This window comes from Microtus oregoni, unplaced genomic scaffold (genome assembly GCF_018167655.1).
Source record: "Microtus oregoni isolate MIOR12 unplaced genomic scaffold, Mior012 000128F_ref0000496, whole genome shotgun sequence".
Taxonomy (NCBI): Eukaryota; Metazoa; Chordata; class Mammalia; order Rodentia; family Cricetidae; genus Microtus; species Microtus oregoni.
Genome location: NW_024544771.1, coordinates 703,792 through 725,869, shown reverse-complemented (window position 1 = coordinate 725,869; position 22,078 = coordinate 703,792). Strand labels below are relative to the sequence as shown.

The following is a 22,078-nucleotide window of genomic DNA, read 5'->3' as shown; positions in this document are numbered from 1 at the left end:
TGTGGAGGGGCCAACCTTATACCCTCCTGTCTGTCTGCTGCTGGGGGTGAGATGGACGGAAAGACTCTGGGTTAATCTCTTGACCACAAGAGGAAAGGGAAAAGGGAAGTCCCTAGACACGGATGTGTTGGCACCACCAAGGCCCACTGGGTAGGTTACTTCCGGTTCCTTTTCACTCATTTGGTAAGTATTTATTGAATAGTCTGTTTTGTGTCCTTTGTCCTCCTTGGGGAAGAAACTAAATATTGACAAGATGCTGGCAGTGTAATTTCTGGAACAGGAAGGCCACCACTACAGAAGCAAGGTAAAAGCTAGACAGCAAAGTCAAGAACTCATATGACACTTACTTATTAATATTTAGAACCCATACAAAGTCCCCAATCATTTCAGGACACAAGACCTGCTGCAGCAGCACCGTCGCAGAGGGGTGGGCAACAGAGCCCACAACCTGGCTTCAAATAATCAAGTCCAGACACGTTGCCCAAAAAGAGCTCGGCACCATCCACAGCCATGACCTGGATCATATTTCAAAAGTGTCAAATCAAAGTTGCCCCGCAAAATCCCAGTTCTTAATGACTTCCTTATGCCTTTCACATCTGAACACAAAAGTGGGGTGTCCTTTGGGGAGTAGAATTCAGACTTAGGAACGCAAACCCTAGCTGGTATGATCCTTTGTGAAACCCACACCAAGGGGTCGGCTGTGCACCGTAAGGTTATTTACCGCCTCACTTAAACATTTGCCATGAAAGAGTCACATCTCAGAGTCATTGTAACATTTACAGAGGAAAGGGAATGAGAGTCGGGGTGAAGTTAGTAGGAATCTGGGCATTTAGGCATATTAAAACCCCACCAAGGTTCTGTCACTGTACCCCAGTGCCATGAAGAGTGAGATTACTCTATCACGTCTCACGTTAAATCCTGGTGTCTTTCCTGGGGGCAGGCCAGCTAGGGGGACTGGCTGGTCTATGCAGATAAAAATATCAGGATAGTTGGTAACAAGGGTTAATCCTTTCAAAGAACAGAAAAGAATTCTTCAAGTTGATCAGCAAGGCACAGAGAGACAGGCAGACAGAGAGATGGACAGACAGATGGGAGGATGGACTGTGAGATGGGGTGCATAGCGGGATGGTTGTTGGGGTGTCTGGAGAGGGCTTAAGTTGAAAGTAATGCCATTAACCCTTTGACAACAGAAGCTTCCCGCCTTCAGGTCACCTGTTCAACATGACGATTTCACGTAACCTTACGTGTTTGGGAGGCACTCACTCAAGAGTTTAGGGACGTCTGCCGGACGGAAACTTTAAGATCTTGACGTTCTCGAGAATGAAAACCACCCTGTTCGTTCATTCAGTTCACAGATATCAGAGTCCAGTCTGCACTGAGGACAGGAGGAACTTGGTTCAGGAAACATGGATGGCTGGTTCCTGTCCAGTCCCACTTACAGAACCATGCACAATTAGGAAGACAGCCTAAGCTGAGTGTCCCCGTTTCATTTCCACAGCTATGACAAACACCCTGGCCAGAAACAATTTTGGGGGAGGAAGGGTTTATTTGGCCCACAAATCCAGGCCACATCCCATCCTTGAGGGAAGTCAAGGCAGGAACCCGAATGAAGGAGCGGAGGCAACTGTGAGTGTGTGAAGCCCCGAGTGGGCGTGTATTGTTCACTCGAGTACAGCCACATCAAGGACACCAATGCCTCAGCCTCCTGGGAGCGGCAAAGCCTTCCCTGGGTGAGACTCAGAGGGATGGCAAAGCTTCCCTCAGGGCTCTGAGTGCAAATATTTGACCAGGGTGTGCAAAAATTAGCAAGTGCAGCTTTCTGCTAGGGGATGTCTTCAGAGGGAGGCTGCTCACTCACAGAGATCTCCTCCCAAGACTACTGAACCCCTCCCCATGTGCTGAACCTAATAAACACACTGAAGTTCTGTAACTGGCCCCCAGACCTTAGCCCAACTGACGCCATGACGTAAGGACCATTCAAGCCCTGGAAACTAGCACAAAGGCAGAACCACCAGCCAAGATGAGGACAAAGACCTAATCCACCAAAGTCCATAGTTCTGGCAAAATGCCTGAACGTACTGACCTTGCTTCTGTATTCAGCTTCTGGCTAACTGTTCTTACTGACTTAGGTGTGTAAACTCAGGATGTGGTTTTTGTTCTTAAAAACCCATCCTGAGAAAGGCTGGGGACTTCACTCAGGTCTAAAACACCCAGTGTTGACGCCAGCGGGCTAATAAAGACTTTCTATTGGCTTGAAACCCTGTCTGAGTGGTCTTTTCTGGTGGGTCCCCCACAACTGTTCTGGGTTGTGGCCTGAGTAACTACTTCTCCATTAGAGTGCACACCCCAGCTGATCCCCCTTTTCTGTATTGCCTGTGTGTCTGTACTTTCTTGATTCCCTTGCTACCCCTAGTCGGTGTTCCGGGACCCAAGCCTGGCTGCACCTGAGGGCAGACCAGCTTGCTATGCCACACACCATTACCTCTGACCAAGGAACCCACTTCACAGCCAAAGAAATGATGGAAGAACTACGGAGGGTGATGTTTGCTGGCTTACGCTCAGCTAGCTTGCTTAGGTAATTCAGGACAATCTGCCTAAGGAAGGGAGATGCCCTCAGTGGGCAATTAACAATTAACAATTAAGTCTGCCTCCTGCTAGGCAGGTTGATCTAGGCAGTAACTCAATTGAGATTCTTTTCTCAGATAATTCTAGATTATGGCAAGTTGACATTTATATAACTAACCTGTGTAGCAGAATTAATAAAAACAGAAATTGGGGTTCAACCTAAAGATCTGAAAAGCAAAACAGCCAGCCACTGTCTCCTATTTACCTCAGTCTGAAATGAAGATTTTGCCTCCAGGAATCTCAGAATGAGACTGTGTCTGAGAGCTGTCTCCTCCTGTCTTATATTCCTCTCCAGTGCCAGGATTAAAGGCATGTACCTTACTGCTCAGTTTCTATGGCAAACTAGTGTGGCTAGTGGGATTAAAGGCGTGTCACCGCTGCCTGGTCTGTGGAAGGCTAACCAATGGGCTCTTCTAATCTCTGAACTTCAGGCAAGCTTTATTTATTAAAATACAAATGAAATATCACGACAAACCTGCACACCAAGTATGGTGGCCTATGACTGCCTACAGTCATACTATTTATTACTTGGGATGCTAAGGCAGGAGGATCACAATTTAGGGTCCCCTGGACTACAGATTGGGCCTCATCTAAAAAAGCAGAATGAAAAGAAAGAAATGAACACCCTGGGAAGAATCCCTGGGCAATGGTACAAGACTCTGGGCACCCAGAGAAGGCAGACACATGAGCGTGCTTAGAATCCAGGTGAAACAAGGTCTCAAATGCCCGCATTTTCCTTTTGTCTCCCAGAGGACTCCAGACTAGAGGGCAAAGATGCCCAAAACCTGATAGATACAGAGGAGGAGAAGGCAAAAATCACATGGAGAGCTCTCTCCAACCCCACAACAGGGCACAAGTAGTCTTCGAATCCCTACTGGGCTGACCATCCCTTCTCTAGAATTGGGTAACTGGCTGTTGGGCCAGACAGCCATTGAGACAGCATCAGCAAAGTGGGCTGTTGCCTTGCTTTGAGTCTAATTGCCTGAGGGGATGCAGGCCCATGGCTTCATTTCCTCCCATCTGCCATGGCAGAAGGTGGCCTTGCCACATAGCAGCTGGGACAGAGAAGCAACTTCTGTTCTGCCAGAAAGTAACACCAGAGGCCCAGGAAGAGCCATAGAAATGCCAGAGAAAGTAGGCCAGTGAGCAATATCACGAGAGTGGGAAGACACAACTGGCATTAGAAGCACGGGACGCAGATGCAGGCCAGAAGTCAGTCTATGCTCCAGAAAGCTGAGCCTCTGCTTGCACAGGAGACTCAAGTCCCAGCAAGAGTCCCAGAGCAGAAGAGCCGACATGTCCGGGATACAATGAAAGCCACTGGTCCTATGAGCACCCGGGGAAACCACACGTTTAACGAGGAAAACAACCACCAAAACCTCCCCATGCAAGCCCTGAAATGAATCACGTTGACATCACTTCCAAGGACTGAAAGAGTCACAGTAAGAAAGCTTCAACAGATTCCCTTGAGACAAATGAAAACCAGTCTCAGCCCAGCTCTCAGCAAACAGACACTGTAAAATATGGAAATCATCGGACAGAGAAACGCAACTGAAGTGAAAAAAACGTGTTGGACAGACATGGTGTTCAGCGGGGATGGCAGGAGATGAAACCGAAACACATGAAGACCTCTGCAGGATGCATCTGGAAACCAGAGAAAACAGGGAAAATAAACCAGACACGGAAAGCCTTAGCTGCCTAGAGGAGTCTCACCCCCCACACCTAGACCACCTCACAGCCGCACGTGTAGAGAGAGTTACAGAAGAAAGTGGGAAGAAGCTGGGGCTCGAAAGTCCTCAAAGGAATGGTGTCTGTCAGTCTCTCAAAGTTGGCCAGAGACGGAAAACCTCAGAGTTCTAAGGGTAAACAAAGCCGAATAGGATAAACCAAAACCAATGGACACCAAAAACACAAGAGTGATGCAACTGCCAAAACCAAAATGAAATAATAAAACAAAACCAAAACCCAACCAACCTAAACAAACATCTCTAAACAGCCCGAGATGAATGCAGTACCTATAGAGGAAGACTCGCTGAGCGACAGAAGATCTGCAGTGAGAAACACCACAAGTTAGAAGCAAGGTTTTCAAGTGATAAAAAAAAAAAAAAAAGACTGGGGGCTGGAGAGATGGCTCAGTTGTTAAGAGCACTGTATGGGAACTGAACTCAGGACCTTTGGAAGAGCAGGCAATGCTCTTAACTTCTCTGAGCCATTACTCCAGCCCCCACCTTTTTTTTTTTTTAAATTTCTATTTATTTATTTTATTTTATTTTAGAGAGAGAGGATTTCTCTGTGTAGCCCTGGCTATCCCAGAACTACCTGTGTATACCAGGTTGGCCTCAAATGCAGAGATCCATCCGTGTTTGCCTCCTGAGTGCTGGGATTAGAGACCTGTGCACCACAGCTTAGCTTCTTCGGTCTTCTGCTGGTGTCTAGACTGAAGTGAACAGATGTCTGTTCAAGTCTTGCCTGAAGCTCACACACTAGCTGGGCCTGACCTGGGGGTGACAGTGATCCTGAACTTTGAACTTCCTGCTCGTACTACGTGGGCCCTCTGAAGCTAGAGGGAGTGCACTGACTGGAAGAGGTAGCCAGGAGTTAAGTTGACCCATTGTTTCTGGACCTCTTCTTCTCAACAACAGAAGTAACTGCTGTTTGTAAACGTCTTTGAAAGCTTTGTGTCCTCTCTCTCATCCAGGCTTCCTTCCCTACCTGAGGACCAAACCCAGGGCCTTATGCTTGCTAGTACTCTCCCACTGAACTAAGTGTCCAACCCTTGCTCTAGCATTTTAAGAGTCCTCCTTAACCAATGTTTAAGTTAGTAGCAACCTAAGAACCTTAAAATAGTATACACTCTTTGGTTGAGCAGGGAAATGCGACTAAGAAACTAAATTATTTTCTAAAACAGAAGGAAACCACACAGGGAAAATGAATAGTGCCTCAGACTTGCAGAAAGGTTGAGCTGAACATGTAGCTATACAAACAGACTCATTTTCAGGAATAGGCTCTTGGAGGTTTATTTCACTAAAAACCAAACAGAGCAGACCCATCCCCGACAGGACCGTACCCTCACAGCAGCAGCAATCACAAGGCACGTATGAAATAGAAACATTCAAAATGTCACAGATCACTTAAACAGATGCCGATCCACCGTTAACATGGATGCACATCATAAAATGACATTTAAACGACCCGATTCCTCTGCCTGCGCAACAAGAGAAGGAATGACGGCCTTCCACGCACACGCTCCGGCCTTCCACACACACGCTCCGGCCTTCCACACACACGCTCCGGCCTTCCACACACACGCTCCGGCCTTCCACACACACGCTCCGTGGCACATACCACAAGCCTTTACACCACTCAGCATGTTCGCCAAGGAGAACAGCTGCCAGTGTGCAGCTCGGAAGTCACCTTCAGAGCATCCCTGTTTTTCTGAGGCATCTGGACTTTAAGGATGAAAGAAGTTCTTATTTTCCTCAGCTTAGGAAAAGCCCACGGTTCTGTGCTCCTGGACAAAATCACCATGAAACAGACATCTGATATATTCAAAAATGCCCAGGGCATGATTCATATTTGGGGACCAGAATAATCCTCTTCCCAAAACTGACGAGAGAATATTAAAAATATAAAGTCAATTACACAAAAATAAACAAATGTTCAATTCAGATTATTGCTTAGGAAGCACTATGAATATTTTCAGTTAGTGAAGCTCAGAAACGATAACATCAATAACTAGTGCATAGAAGGTTCTGGAATTCAAATACATTATATGAAATTTCTAACTCACAGGAAGTGTTCTCCGCAAGCAGTCACCACTGAGGGACTTGAGAAGATTCAGCGGACTCCCTCTCCCACAGTAACTGTGATACCCGCTGAGTTCCTCTTAGCTGAGGAGGAGTGTTTATCAAATCATTACCACAGGCGGGAGAAGGAAAACTGAAGCTCCGGTTTAAACAAATATACATGACAGAGAGTAAAGCATCCAAACAGACCAAATGGCACACTGTACAGTTACATGTTGTCTTCTGTCTTCCTCTACAGTCAGCTCCTGCATTACAAACAAATCCATCCATTGATTAAGGCTGTGTACTCAAGCCACAGCTGCACCACGGGACAGCAATCTACTCCCTGGCAAACTGGAGGTCTCCAAGCAGTTCGGCCTGCAGGCGATGTGGCAGGAAGCATGGGGCAGCCTACAGCAGCACAGCCTGGGCAGCCTCCCTGATGGTGGACGCAGCCCTCTCCAGCTCTTCCTCTGTCTGCTCCACTGTGACCACAACCCTGATGCTGAGAAAGACAAAACACAGTGAGGTGGGGTCGCACGCCAGTGCTGGAGACTGTTACAGTTCTTCTGGAAGCCCACCCGTGGTCCTTCCACCTGCCGCTGCTTTCCTACCGTGCAGCAGCAGCAGCAGCAGCAGCAGCAGCAGCGAGAGGTTATCTGCGGCCTAACACCATCTCTGTGGCCATGGGCAGAAGCTATGCCTCCTGGCCGTCCCCCTCATCTGCAACTACTCCAAGGGTTTGTACTGTGCTTCCCAGTCTCAGTGGGCAAGTCCTCTGAACAACCTACCACTCTAAGCAGTCCTGCCCCAAAGCAAGAAGTCAGCATTTCTCACATCAGTGACTGCCTGGTTGTTCTTGTTTAATAATTCAGCTGGAAACATGAATGCCCACATCAGAGAGAAAAGCAGACATGTTCAAGTTCCTTAGGAAACAGAAGCTGATGAGGCAACGCTCCTCCTGTCCTCTGCCAACACTGGCTTTAAGCACCAGGCATGGCCACCAAGGACACAGAACAAGTGTGTCTCCTGTCTTAGCCCTGTGCACTTACAAGGAAGCAAAGAAGCACAGGGATGGTGGACACAGACAGGACAGAGTTGGAACTTTAACTCTTTTTGAGCAGTTCTTGAGTGAGCTCAGTCCTGATGAAGCCTTCTGCATGTGAGACCCCTCCACCCAGTAGGGAGTCTGTGCCCAGGTCCATGGCATCTTATTCTCTGTGCTCCAGGCTGTACCTGGAGGTTTTCAACCACTGCACACCCAAGACAATTAGTGTCTCATCTGCTGAAGAACATGGTGCCCACCAGGGTCCTCTTGAGCCCAGGGTGGGACACATGCCAACAAACCCTCTACAAATCTCATCCAGCTAACACACTCAGCTAGAGCAGTGTAAGGCTTATGAGCTCGGCATTAGCCCACAGCGTGGAAACGTCACATACAACAACTCGACTTTATATGTCATGATATGAGACTCCTACTAACATGAGCAATCAAATGCTTATGGGAGAGCAAGTCTGAGGGGAAACCATCAGAAGCTAGGAACTGTCTGCACTGACTCTCCGAGGTCAGGGTGTCACCTGTTCTAGGAAGTCTCCATCGTGCCAGTCTCCTCTGTGACCTCTGACCTAGGACTTTGGTGTCAGGGTGTGCACTTCCTCTGAACAGCGTAGGCATTTTGAGGGCAGACTTGTGTCTCAAAAGCCTATGTGCAAATCCCCTTCTCCCCCTTGCTTTGCAGTCCTGAAGTAGCTTTGGGGTCCACAGCATGACGCATCCAGACTCCCACCAGGACAGCTAGGAAGGTGACCACATCCAGGTTGCTCCCTGCCTCGAGAGTGTCTCCATAGCACAAGTTAGGGTTGGACTCCAGCTGTTATTAGTCGCCAAGAGTCTGTCGTCAGATCACTCTTGGGTCTCCAGACGACCCTTCTAGTCACCTAGGAGGACACTCAGTCCTGAGATGCTTTTCAGGGAAAATGAAAACCATCTAGTTGAGAGCAAACCCATGAATGTGCTGTACTATAAGGACATTCTTTTTTTTTTTTTTTTTTTGTTTTTTTTTTTTGTTTTTCGAGACAGGGTTTCTCTGTGGTTTTGGAGCCTGTCCTGATATAAGGACATTCTTATCCTGCAACAGTCTGTAATGTTTCCCAATACATCTGTGCTTTAACGTTAACCAACCTTGGAGGAGGAAGGCATTTCTCGTCCTTGTCCAAGTAGCGTGCCTGAGTCAACGCAATGCCCTCGTTCATGCACTGCAGGGAGAAAGGGGTATTAACAATCCAGACTTAGACCACAGTGCAGAGATCTACGCTGCCTTCAAAGTACAGGCTGTTCATAGTTCCACGCAGAGTTCTAGGAGACAAAGCACATATGCCCCCACTGGACTCTCAAGGTGAATCCTTCCTTTGGACTCAGACCTTCTGTGATGGTGATGTGCTAGGCTATGGAGTCTGGTAGCTACAGACCCTGTGTGATGTCTGAACACTTGGGAGAAAAGACTTGGCTCCCTAGAACTGCAAATCTGATTCTACACACTTTGACCCATTTTTCAGTTACACAGACATAGAAGCTAGAGACAACATTTCACACAACATAGAGTGAGGACCCGGGGAGGCCAGGAGCAAAGGCCCATGTGCAGACAGTGTTGGCAGGACTGCCTCAGTGAGCAACTGTAGGAGGACAGCCACATTGAGACCGTCCATGGTTCCATCTTGGCAAAGACCTCCCAGGTCCCAAGAGTTTGGCACTGAAAACAACTGTTCTGAGCTGTCCTGTGCATTAGGCACCCACTGATTACCTGTCTAACTGAAAAGACCTCCACTGTACACAGGAAGCCCAGACTCTCGAGCAAGGCGGCAGTATGTACAGACAGAGTTCCTTTTGGGTGATGGCAAGTTCTGGAATGAGACAGTGAGAGCTGCAGAACCCATGAATACAGCCTAGGCCCCTGAAAGGCAGACTTCCCAGGGTTCTACTGGCTGTGTTCCCTGTGGGTGCACGTGCACACTTAAGTGCACACATGGTGCACAAGGGAAGGCTGAGTCCCTCAACTGCCCATCAGTAAAAGCATCATCCCAAAGAAAGGTGGCCACAAGCTGCAAGGAAAGATGGAATACCATGCAGATGGCATCAGAGCTGTGCGTTCACTTCAGATCCAGGGAGAGAAATTGGAAGTGTGCCATCATCTGGACATCTGGCCTGGCTGTGTGTCTAGCCTGGCTGGTTAAGAGACATCACAAACCGGAGCTGTTGTGAAAACAATGTCCTGACCAACAACTCAACATAAACCTGGCGAAAAGTTCTCAGGTCTGCAAAGGGTAATGCTGTACCCCAACTCCTTCTCTAAATACGGGGGGGGGGGGGGAGGGGGGGCAGGGGCAGGAACTGGGAAGACTTAGAGTGGAGGCTGTGAAGAAGGTATGAGGCTCTCCTTCCAGGCTGGATTTCACAGGATGATTTCCCAAGATAGCCAGTGATGTAAGTAAGAGCCTGCAACCCACACATGAGCTTGGGAACTGTTCAAGGCCTTGCATCCTTAGTATTATTTGACTCCTGTGTGTGCACACGTGTGTGTGTGTGCATCTGGAGGTGAGAGGACAGCCTGGCTGTTCCTCTGCACATACCATCCAGCTTTTTGAGACAGGGTCTCTCAGTGGCCTGATGCTTACCAGGTAGGCCCAGCTCTTCAATGCTGAGACCACAAGTGTGTGCTGCTATGACCGGCTTAAAACCAGAGTGATTGAAATCAGATCCATACAGCCCGAAGTGTTGTGGTTTGGATAAGAACAGACCCATTGGCTCCCAGGTGGTGGAACTATTTGGGAAGGATTAGGAGGTGTGGGCTTCCTGGAGGAGGCATGTCACTGGGTGTGGTCATTCCTGCTATTCATAGTGTAATCTCTGCCTCCACTTGTGGATTAAGATGTGAGTTTCCAGTTATTGCTGCCACTGTGCCTTTTCTCCACCATTATGGACTCTAACTCTCTGAAATGGCAAGCGCAAATTAAACACTTCCTCATAAGCTGTCGTAGTCGTGGGGGTTTACCACAACTATAGAAAAGTAACTAACACACTGAGTCCTCTCTCAGGGCCCATCTTTAGGTTTTCTTCTGAGAAGGTTGGTGCAGGCAGTCTGCTCATGCCCACTGCATGCACATGAGCCCGGGTCTCTGAAAGGCAGCTTCCCTGTGCTGGGGAAGAGAGCAGGGTGGGGCTAATAGAGAGCAGATTTGATGCCATGAGGGTCACTCCAACCACGGGCAGTGCACAGGCCACAGGCCAGGGGAGAAAGGAAACAATGGGCTCCTTTCGTGGGCCCCAACAGAGCCACACAGCTTTTATAGGGCCTCTGCTCTGTGTCCACTGACGTGGTCCTCCAATGCGAGCAATCCTGTTGAAAACAGCAGACCCAACAGCCACATGGATGCAATGGAGTTCACTCGAGCTGCCCTGGCTTGTCTGTTTAGTTCTTCTAAGTGTGTGCACCTGCTTTCACCTTTGTGTAAAAACTCCAAGCACAAGTTTATTTTCACATCTATATATACACCTAGGGTAAAGTACTGAGGTAGTGAAAGGCTAGAGGGATGCTCTGTCCTTCTAAGGAAGTCTGTCTTTGCTCAGGCCTGCAGAGCTGAGCCTGTGTGTGATGTGTCCTTTTTCAGTCAGGCAAGTACTGCCAGCCTGATCATCACGCTCTGACGTGTGTCCTTAATTATGAATTTTAGATTCTGCTTTTTTGTTTTTAATACAGTGGAGGCCAAGAGGTTGTTTACCATGTGCAGCTCTGCACAGACTCACTCCAGATCACACAATTAAAACATGGTAGAATGAAGGATGGCCCAGGAAGCTTAAGCAACCACTAGAGGTCTTGACATACCAGCTGCACACTGAATATCATGTGACCAGCCAGTGGTATTGTCTCAGGGCAGTAACAGGGTAGAATGAAACCTTTATTCCTCCTCAAGACATAAAGGGCCAGTGCCAGGTTCCACAGGGAGGCTGCATGACTCCAGATGTGAACATCCCCAGAGCTGTAGCACACTGGAGTTCTGTAGCACACTGGAGCAGGAGCCTGAAAAAAAGGCAGGAAGGCTGCTACTGATGGGAGGAGGGGCCAAGCAACTATGCAGTGAGCACATAGAACAAACTACTTAGCAGTAATTTATAAAAACAAAAAGTGAAACACTGGTAAACTTAGTAAAGAGTTTGGTCAGGAGCAGTGGCTCACACCGCAACCCCAGCACTCAGGAAGTCGAGGCAGGATGACCTATGAGTGCGAAGTCCAGCCTAACTACACAGTGAATATCAGGTCAGCCTGGGGATGACAAGAGAGGCACCTTAGCTCAGAAAATGCAGACACTGAGTGGAAGAGTGTTCTGCAGGACTGTTCAGGAGAGAAGCTGAGCACAGACATACACAGGAGGCAGCAGGTTCACAACTTCAGGAGTGAGTGACGCAGGGGAGAGAAGACCGTTAGCCAGTACTTCAGACATCATGTGAGCTCAGCAGGGCTGTCTGGAGGGTCGAGGTGACCTGGTGACCATCTCCTCCTGGCACACCCCACCGTTTGCGGTAGGGAGGTATTCCTGGAAACGAGGTGAGTAGTGGTGCTCACTACACAAGGGCACACTTACTTGAACTATGATTTCCTGAAGCAGCTTCATGTCCTTCTCCCGAGACCCAGTGCTCTCTTCCAGCTGGAGGTGAAGTGCTGGGGACAGGGGCTCCCCCACCACTTTTAAACCAGAAATGCTGCAGAAGCAAACAAACATGATATCGGGACCCTGCAGGCTCACAGAGATCCCACACACACACAGTGTAACTGTCAGAGCAGGGGTCGGGGCTCAGGGCGTCATGCTTGCCTAGATGGGTGAGGCCCTGGGTTCAGTCCCCAGTGCCATACAGAAAACATAATAAATAGATAAATACTCAGCCCTGTCAAGGCCCCTGGACTAACAGCAGAACTGGGGATGTGGAAAGGAGCTACACTGCATGGCAGGATTCCATCTTGAGAAGCCGTGTGTTGGGCAGTGCCTCCCAGTCCAGGAAAGGCCTGTGGTTGAAAGCTCCTGTCCATGGGATGTTGTGGCCTTCTCAGTCTCCTATGAGCCTGGGCATCACTGCTGCTCACCCTATAAGGTCCCTCTTCTCACAGTCCCTCAGCCCTGGGGTTGGTCCCCCAATCTCTTCACCAGATACACGCTGCTCTCTTGTTCCCAAGAACGCTGTCCATACTGACTTCCAGATCACATTGCCTTTCTGGAGGGACCTCTCTTGGGACCCACTTCCAGCAGGACATATACCACCATTTCCTATGACTTGTCCTGTTGGTTTCCTGCAGGTCTGTGTACTGTCACGCTGCCTTGCCTATAATCTAGGCTTCAGAATGTCATAGAGACTTGAAGTGAGAACATTATATTTGACTATCAACAATAGGTTTAGGAGGTATGATTGTCTTATCTGTGTGATTTGTTTTACATCTTCTGCACTTTAAGAATTTCTTCTTAGAGTAACACACAGAAACCTGCTGTCGGGGAAGAGGACAGATTCCCTTCTGGTAAATCTTGTCTTTTGGAATGAGCTGCAGGGCAGCTCTGAGTGGTCCTCAGTCAGGTTCCCTTTCACCCGTGCTATCCAGCTCCTGGGCACAGCTGGGATGCAGGCCTGTGTGAAACTGGGCTCCCTGTTTCAGTTTGGCTGCTTTTGCTCAGCGCCTTGTTTTTAGGCCCAGGTTTCCTCCCAGGATGAAATGAATCCCCAGAAAAGATCGAAAACAATGAGAGATCATTTCCTGTGGAACCAAAATCAGCCTGAAGATTTCATTTTCTTTCCTAAAAAGACCACTCATGACTAACTTTAACTTACTAAGGGTAGCATGGACAGTAGGGCTCAGGACTGTCCAGTACACAGCACAGTGCCGCCCTCGCTCTGGGGAGACGAACCACGTGCCCCTGGGTCACCCCTGAGAGCAGCTGCGGCTTATTCTCCTCCTGGTTGGTAACAGTGCCCACTACACACCATGGAATTCTAGAACAAGGCCTTGTCTTTACGGCAGCAGCAAATGGCTGGTCCAGTTATATTGAAGCGGCCTGGACTGAGATTTTGCTTCTCTGGCTGCAGTGTGGATGAAACTTCCAGAGCCCATAAAACTCAGAACTGCAGTGCTGCTGAGTGGGGGGAGGACACGTGTTAATGCTCACCCTTGTAGAGATTCATGGATGTGTTGGCATTTCTTCTTTAAAACTGCAAAAATGCCTGCATAGAAAAAGGGTGATGGCTACTTAGGACATTTGGTGGGACCAGCTCGTAACTTCCTCTACACGCCCCATCTGTAGTCTGAAACACCGTGAATGCTCTCGACGTGAGCAGACATTCGGCAACCACACCTTGAGGGTCTGGGCTTCTGACATCATCAACGGCTCCTCCTCACTGGTGCTGCCAACTGGCCAGACCAGGGACGATGGCTTCTGAACCCAACTCAGGCTCTTGTCCTTATCAGGATATGCACAGTCCCGCTAAGTTCTCAGGGTGCCATTTACTCAGTCTCAACTCAAAACAAGTGGGCAGCAAAGTAATTTGGGGGATGTTTTCCTCTACTCAGGAAAAGCTCAAAGTGAAAGCCATGTGACTGGGAGTTGGGGCCTGACACCCTCCTGGTGTGCGCGTAAGTGCATGAGTCATATCTGACCCTGGGAGCAGACATCTCTGTTGGAGATTCAGAACTGACGGCTAGGGAAGGCCTCTTCTTTCCTACTTCTTTCCACACTCAGAGCTAAAGCTCCGTGCACAGTCCTGAGGCAGGGGTGGCTTCTCTGCCGCCATCTTCCCACAGTGTCAGGCACTGGTAAGAACACCCACTTAAATTCTGGGGTGAGGCATGGTTCGGATCTTGATGTTTCAGACTTTGGAATATTTTCAAAGACTATTGGTTGAATTTGAAGCACCCGTGCTCAACAAGTTTGGATATTGGTTTTTGTATTAGGGAACATGATTTTGAAAGTAATTTAGAGTTTTGTCTGATAAACAATTCCCTAATGCTAATTCTTCCAGAAAGCAAGTTGGCACCACAGTTAACAGAACCAGACATTACAAGGTTGTACCTGGATTCTCCTCCATGATGTTGAGGGCCTCGATGGCGGCAGAAGCTAGTAGGGGAGGCAATGACGCTGAAAAGCAGTATCCTTGGCCAGAGAGCCGCTAAGGAGAAACAAAATAAATAGATAATCTCTCTCTGGAGAGACATTTGGAAGCTACTACATAGCCACAGGCATCTGAACAGCAAGCACACTGAGTGCACCAAGAGGGCAGCTGAGGGACAGTGTAACAAACCCAAGATGCTGTCTTGGAGATAGGGTCCTTATGTATCTGTAAACACTTTGAGCTATGCTTTAAAAAAAACAGGCTTTTAAGTAAAAACAGTGTGGTAAATTATGAGTTAAAGTGTATATAAAGCTTGTACTGGAAACATCATTCTGCAGTGACAATGGTGGTGTGGGACCATGGTCTGTATTCTGTCAATTATATTTTAAATAGACGCTGATTGGTCAGTAGCCAGGCAGGAAGTATAGGCGGGGCAATCAGACAGGAAGTAGAGGTGGGTCAATGAGAACAGGAGAATTCTGGGAAGAGGACACAGTCCTGACCCGACCACAGAAGAAGATGTAACTGCCCCACTGAATAAGGTACTGAGCCACATGGCTAACACAGATAAGAAGAATGGGCTAATAATGGGCTATATAAATTATAAGAGTTAATAAGAAGCCTGAGCTAATGGGCCAATCAGTTTAAAGTTAATGTAGAACTCTGTGTGATTTCTTTGGGACTTAATGACTGCAGGAACTGGGCAAGACAAAAACCTTGACATCGAAGCATCACCTGATGGTCAACCACGAAAGACCTGCCGCAGCAGAAGCCCCCGACAGATGCGAGAGCATTTTCCATGTTAGCGCTGATCAGGTCAATGTCGTCAATCTGCCAGGAAAAACAGAGAGCAATTCCCCATCAAGCCCTCTGGGGATGGAGGTTTCCCTCAGTAAATTCCATGCCATCCTTACATTCACTATGCCCCTACCCACACCCATCTGCTGATGTCAGCTGTCAGCTAACTTCATGTAGCTTTACTCTGTACCTTTTTCTCTGGGGCAGGGCAGTGCTGGGGTGCAGATAACTAAGGGGACTTTGCATTTTACCATCAACTGGGTCATACATGTAGCAAAACTCACCACCCACTAAGCTTTAGTTGCTTTGCTGAAGCCATTTTTTGGCAGTATTTTTGACAGCATATATTGTGTGTGTCACAATTATATATTTAATACGTACACACATACTGTCACCTACACAAATGATTATATATATATATATATATATATATATATATATGGTGCAACTGTACATATGTACTTCCACAGATTATATGGGGAAATTTAAATACTAAACTGTCTTCTAAAGGACTATGGGAACCCTTTTTGTTGTTGCTTTTTGTGTGGAGCATCTTTTTATATAGTTCATGAAGGCCTCAGTTTCCCAACTGCTGCGATTACAGGCATGTGCCGCCATGTCCAGCTCCTAAGGAAATTCTTAGTGACCTTAATAATACAACACAAAACATGAAGAGTCAAGTTCAACACTTATCCCCATCCCAGGTAAACAAAAATCTCAGAGGGAGGATATGGTCCTTGACCGGGCTGCCTAGATCCACCCAGACATCAAAGCCCCAGGAGCCTCTGATTCATTAAAGGTTGTTTCTCATGCCTCTGACAGGCTCCCCACTCTGCAGTGAGAACTCACGCTGATCCCATAGTGCTCCGTGACTCCGCGTCCGTGCTCCCCAAGGACTCCAAACGAAAGGCTTTCCTCCAGAAAGATTCTTGCTTTATATTTGTATTTTAACTTAACCTAGATGATAAATAAAACTGGACTTAATACCACCACCATTAACAACATATAGAAGGTCTTTTGCAGAAAAAAATTAAACTTGTAAAAGTACTGACAGTTGACTCTCAATATCTATGAATTCTGCATTTGCAAATTTACCTACTTGTTAAAATCTATGACTCTAAAATCAATATCCACTCATCCATCCTTCAGAAGGCTCATGCGTGCGGTGGTCAAGAAATGAGTGAGCTACCTGCCAGTGGGTGCTCGCAGCTGAGGAGAGAGGCCACTGTCCTCTGAAGAAGCGTGCATTTCACAGCACTGTGCCATCACTAGAGATTCTGATGTTCTCAATGTCCCTGCTAATGAGCTTTCAAGTATTCTCAGATGCAGAAAGGATGAGAAATGCATTCAGAAAACGGACGGACATTGGAGAAACTTCCTTCAGCGTGAGTTAGAGAGCTGTGGGCAGGAGTCCAGTGTGAATCAATCAACAGCCTGTACTAGAACCACACACAAACCAGCTGTGTTCTGACCACAGCTCACAGGAGCCCAGTAGCAATGGCTCACCATTATGTCCCTTTGTCGTTGTGTGTGCTACCTTTACAGAATGTAAGTACACTGAATAATGAGAACCAACTGTCCTTTTTCAATCTCTGAAATGACCCAGATTAGAAACAGACAGCACAGGACCTAGTTTTCAGAAGAGAAAAGTTAAGACATTTATGTGTGCAGATGTACAACTTCTCGGTTAAACACTTGTCCAACTACATATAAAATTCCTGGGAAGTATAGTGGTATTTTTCAGTAGTTATTTTACTTTGGATTTGCAGAAATGTTTGAATGTAAAAAGTTCTATTATATTTATTATTATGGTTCATTCTTCTGTTTTCCTCTTACTTTTATTTATTAATTTACTTTATAAGAGAGGGATCTCACTCAGTAACACAGGCTAGCCTAAAACTTTTATGCTGAACAGGGTGGCCTAAAGACTTGATTCTCCCGTCTGAGTCTGCTCAGTGCTAGGACACAGGCTTTGCAGGCGGGCAGAGGCATGGATGGCTTGTTCTTCTCTGTCATTGGGCATAGAAGAAAATCTTTTAGCTTCTAGTGTTTTAGATGTGTACATATCTGTATTTTGTTCTAAGAATCTTTTTTTTTTTAAAAAAAAGAAGAAGTCAGAGGTGGATATGATCAAGACACATTGTAGACATGTATAAAATTAATAATAATAATAATAATAATAATAATAATAATAATAATAATAATAATTTGGTTGTTCCAGACAGGGTTTCTCTTTGTAGCTCTGGCTGTCCTGGAAGTCACTCTGCACACCAGGCTGGCCTCAAACTTAGAGTTCCGCCTGCCTCTGCCTCCTGACTGCTGGGATTCAAGGTGTGCACCACTGTGCACACTGTTGCAGGAGATTTGTTTATACTTCGTGAAGCTGTGTCTGTGTTCTGCCTCACCTCTTAAGGCACCTGATTGGTTTAATAGAGGTGAATGGCCAACAGCTAGGCAGGAGAGGAGGTGGGACTTTCGGGCAGAGAGAGGAATTCAGGATGAATCTAGCTGTGCAGCAAATGCCAGCGAGACACGAAGTAAGCTGGACACACAAAATGGAGGAGAGGTAAATGTAGACTAACAGAAGCAAACGGTTAACTTAAGTTATAAGAACTAGTTGGGGACAAGCCTATGCTAAAGGCCAAGCTTTCATAATTAATAACAAGTCCCATGTCCTTATTTGGGGGCTGGCGACCCAAAAAGAAAGTCTGACAACAGCACATCATACTTTTATTATTTTTTATAAATATTTCTTATTTATTTGTGCATGTGTGTGCATGCCATAGTTTGTGTATGGAATTGAAGCACAGCTCTCATGGATCAATTCTCTCATTCCACCCTGTGGGTTCTGGGGATTGAACTCAGGTCAGGCAAAACGCAAGCACCTTCCTTTGCTGCGCAACCTTGTGTCCCAGGTATCATGCTTTAAATATGATTATAGATGAAAGGTCTAACTGGCAGATAATCAGCACACTAAAATTAGGACTGACGGGGCTGCTCACCAGTTCCGGAAGAGGACAGATGGTTCCGGTGTTCATATACAATCCTTCCACGACGATGAAACGCCGCGTCACACGGGCCTTCCGAGGATTCTTTAAGAAACGAGACATCTTAACTGTCATAACTCCAAATAGAAATTGTTACTCCCAAGAGCATGTACCTCATAAAGGATTTATTTAAAAGGGGGAGAAGGCCATAATGAATTCAGATCCTATTATTTTGACAGAAACACTGAGAAAAAGCAGCTTTCCTTCCTCAGGCAGATTCTAGCTGATGACCTCACACACCACTGGAGGTGCCCGAACAATGTTAAACAATGTCCCAGTTGGGGACGGTTGGGAGAAAGCCCAGGGAAATTAATGATGAAGCACAGACTCCAGAGTGAAAACATTAAAAATTACACAGCTAGGATTTACACATTTCAGTGTAAAAGGGGAAAAAAATTACAAATGAATGAAAACCATTGTTACCACCACCACAGGTGTGGCCTGAGGAGCAGGGAGAGGCATGGATGGTGCAAGTGTCCTGGGAGGTTGATGATAACAGTATGGGAGGGACATAGTGTGTGTGTGTGTGTGTGTGTGTGTGTGTGTGTGTGTGTGTGAATTATACTACTGTATTTTCCTCTGTGTGCTGGTAATCTCTAGCCTTCCTCCCCATCAAAATATAACCAACTCCTCGTTTGCTTTGCCTGCTCAGTGAGTCATGTAAAATCCAAAATGTGACCTTGTCTGATCAAATACAAGGTGGTAGACTAGAGCAGCCTAATTCAGACAGTGTGTGTCCTCCTCCGCCTCGTGTCCAGAAGGCCATGAGTCTATCACACCTAAGAACCTGAAGATGCTGCAGGTGTGACAGGCTGAAAAACCAGAGTTAGAACTCATCCCCACATTCCTACTCAAAGATTTCTTACTTGTGCTCCAGTCACTAATTACAACAATGCTATGGGGCCTTTCAGGACCAGCGGCTGCTGTCTGCACAGAAGCACTTCTGCTCTGCAGAGATATACATCCAGAGGTTGCCGGTCTCGCATGACTCGCCACTGAATGCTGCGGTTCACAGCATTTCTAGATGGCAGCATGGACCTGTCAGAATCACTGGTGGAAAGAGGACACCTGCATGCCAACACACAGCGTCCTGACTTCTCCCTCTGAAAAGATATCCTGTTCCCTTAGTTTGGGCAGGGCTTCTTTATACACACACTAGTTAAGTGTTCTATCAATTCAAGTACCTGCTTAGGATTTCCAAATATTCAATGGAAGAGACTTAGGATGAGCAAAAGTATATATGGAAGCTACTAAAGGTTAGTCGTGCTATGCAATGATAGCTCGTCTTTCTTTTGAATATTTATGTGCACATCACTTTTTCAAAATCAGGATTTTACTGTAGTAATTTTAGAATCGTATTTTAAAAAATATTACATTAGGATCATTTCTCAGTTTTACTTAAAACAGTTTTACTTTGTTCCTTTAAAAGATTTATGTTTATTTTATGCATATGAATGTTTTGCCTGCATATATGCATGTGGACGTGTGTGCAATGCCCACAGGTCAGAAGAAGGTGGCATGAGACACCTAGAACTGGAGTCACAATGCTGGAAAATGAGCCTGGATCTTCTGGAACAGCAGTAAGTCTTAACCATGGAGGCATCTCTCCAGCCTGTGACAACATGCCTTTGCTGGAGACATCCCCTCTGGGAGCATACTGCCTCCTCACCATGCTCAGTGCTGGAAGCAAGCTGCTGCCTTCATTTTGCTTTTTACATCACATTGTTAGTACGAGCCAATCTTTGATATAAGTTCTACTCATATTCTAAAGACAGCATCTCAAGTAAGAAGAACTTTCTAATATTAAATGTAAAGTTATTTAATAGCATACTCCTGGCAGAAAAATGAGGTGTAAATTAATTAGTGAAAATGTGAAATTAAATTTCTAAGATACATAACTAGCTTTCTGATTGTTACCCACAGGAGCTCCATAGATTATCTTACGGAAAACACACATGAAATGTGAGCATGACAGCGCCTAGATTCAGCACACTGACTCTGTAGTCACACTTTCCGAACCAGTGTTTATTCTGGTGGTTGGGATCGAGTGTTTAATCAGACTAAGGTCATCTTTCTCGTTTGCTGAAAGAATTAAATCTGTGAAACAATCTCAATTTCAGAATTTCTTTAGCTTTTTCTTAATCGTGTAAATATGGAACACTGGCTGATACTATTCTGAGCACTCAAAGGTGAGTTCATCATATTCAATATGATAATGTGCATATTCGCCAAGTATCTATCACGCAGGCTGACTCCTAAACAAAGACGACAGAATCCTGAGTGAATAATCCAAATGTTTAGAAAAATCTAAATACAAAAATCAAAGAAGGCAGTAAGCATTTTCATCAGTTACTCTAGTTATGAATGAGCTGTTAGGGCAAAGTCCACTTGAAAGGGGGGCTTGAGATGTGACAACTGGGCTCCCAGGACAGGCCATACATCACAAGGTCCTGCTGCAGAGCCACACAGCACCACCATCTCGGCCTTTCCTACCCACACTGCCCGGAAGGTAAGTCAGGATCCTCCCATGATGCTTTAAACACATGTCCTCTGTGCAGCTCTCCAATCATGTCAGGGAGACACTGCCTAATCACTACCACTAGGTGTAGTTAAGGCTTCCAGGCACCCCCTCTTCAGGGAGGCTGTTCCCCACAGGCAGCAGCTGTCTGGAGCTTCAGGAGAGCTTAAGATTTGATAGAATAAGTAAGAATATTCTGAGTTTAATCTATGCACCTCCTTACAGCCTTGGTGTATTCTAGAGCTCCTACACAGAACTCAGAGTACTATGTCTCCTCAAGGGCAAGCTGCTTCTCTCCCCTAGGCCCCCAAAGAAAGTCGCCTCAAACACCTCCCCCAAATACGACAAGGCTCTCCAATCTGAAATACATTAATAAGCAGGAACTCCCTTACTTAGTATCCAAATGTGATCTGCAGGCCAGTTTTCGGTGACAAATTACCACTTCATCTATAATTTAGCTTCTTAGGAAGCACAAAGAGCTGCACAATGCTCTTCAACAAGATCATACCTTTTGATCTTCAATCTCTTGTTCTTTTAGCAGTCGCTCCAGGTCAGCTACATCATTATGCTTAAACAACTTAATGTCACTGCGTGACGCCTGTAATCCTTTCTGGATAGCAAAGCAGGCCGCACTGTCTCTGCAAGGGGGAGAGGCACCAAATTGGGGTTAAAGGGCCTTGTCAACGTTCTCAGAAGAAGAATGCCTGCTTTTGTACATCGACCTGCCTTTGACCAGCCTCCAATCGTTACCTGAAACACAGCACATAGAGTGTGTTTGAGCACTCACACCCACTGTTTGCTCTTCACCCTGCAAGTCCTTTCCACATGGCTACTTAAAACAGCTAGCCACATCATGACCTCTGAAACCAGGATGCATGCTGTGGCTGGCATCCGAGCTTACTCACATGCTCCTCTAAGAACTTTGCAAAACGCTGGTGACCTCACCATCAGTGGCATCTCTGTTTACCTGACTGCTGCATCACTGGCAGTCAGCTGGAAGCACGTAACTACAGACACGAGCACAAGGAACGGTCTAAGCTCACTCACACCAGCTGAGGCCGAGTGAAGAACTAAGCTGTCGGCCTTTGAAAGGCTGTTGTAATGGAACGCTGCATCCCTCCTAGGTACACAAACTTCTTATCAACAGGGTAACAATGGGGCA

General features: G+C 46.6%; 1 protein-coding gene across 1 annotated transcript in view; it reads right to left on the bottom strand.

Annotated features, from left to right (window-relative positions):
- Positions 1 to 5,626: 5,626 nt before the first annotated feature.
- LOC121444498 (serine palmitoyltransferase 1) overlaps positions 5,627 to 22,078 on the bottom strand; it is a 44,868-nt gene continuing 28,416 nt past the window's right edge. Inside the window, exons 7-15 of the mRNA XM_041646311.1 lie at positions 21,425 to 21,554; positions 18,354 to 18,443; positions 16,201 to 16,308; positions 15,289 to 15,384; positions 14,514 to 14,610; positions 13,614 to 13,668; positions 12,048 to 12,165; positions 8,593 to 8,666; positions 5,627 to 6,915 (exon numbers count right to left, since the gene is read on the bottom strand). Of these exons, the coding sequence (XP_041502245.1) occupies positions 6,822 to 6,915; positions 8,593 to 8,666; positions 12,048 to 12,165; positions 13,614 to 13,668; positions 14,514 to 14,610; positions 15,289 to 15,384; positions 16,201 to 16,308; positions 18,354 to 18,443; positions 21,425 to 21,554 (862 nt within the window). The 3' untranslated portion in view covers positions 5,627 to 6,821. The remainder of the gene's footprint in view (positions 6,916 to 8,592; positions 8,667 to 12,047; positions 12,166 to 13,613; positions 13,669 to 14,513; positions 14,611 to 15,288; positions 15,385 to 16,200; positions 16,309 to 18,353; positions 18,444 to 21,424; positions 21,555 to 22,078) is intronic.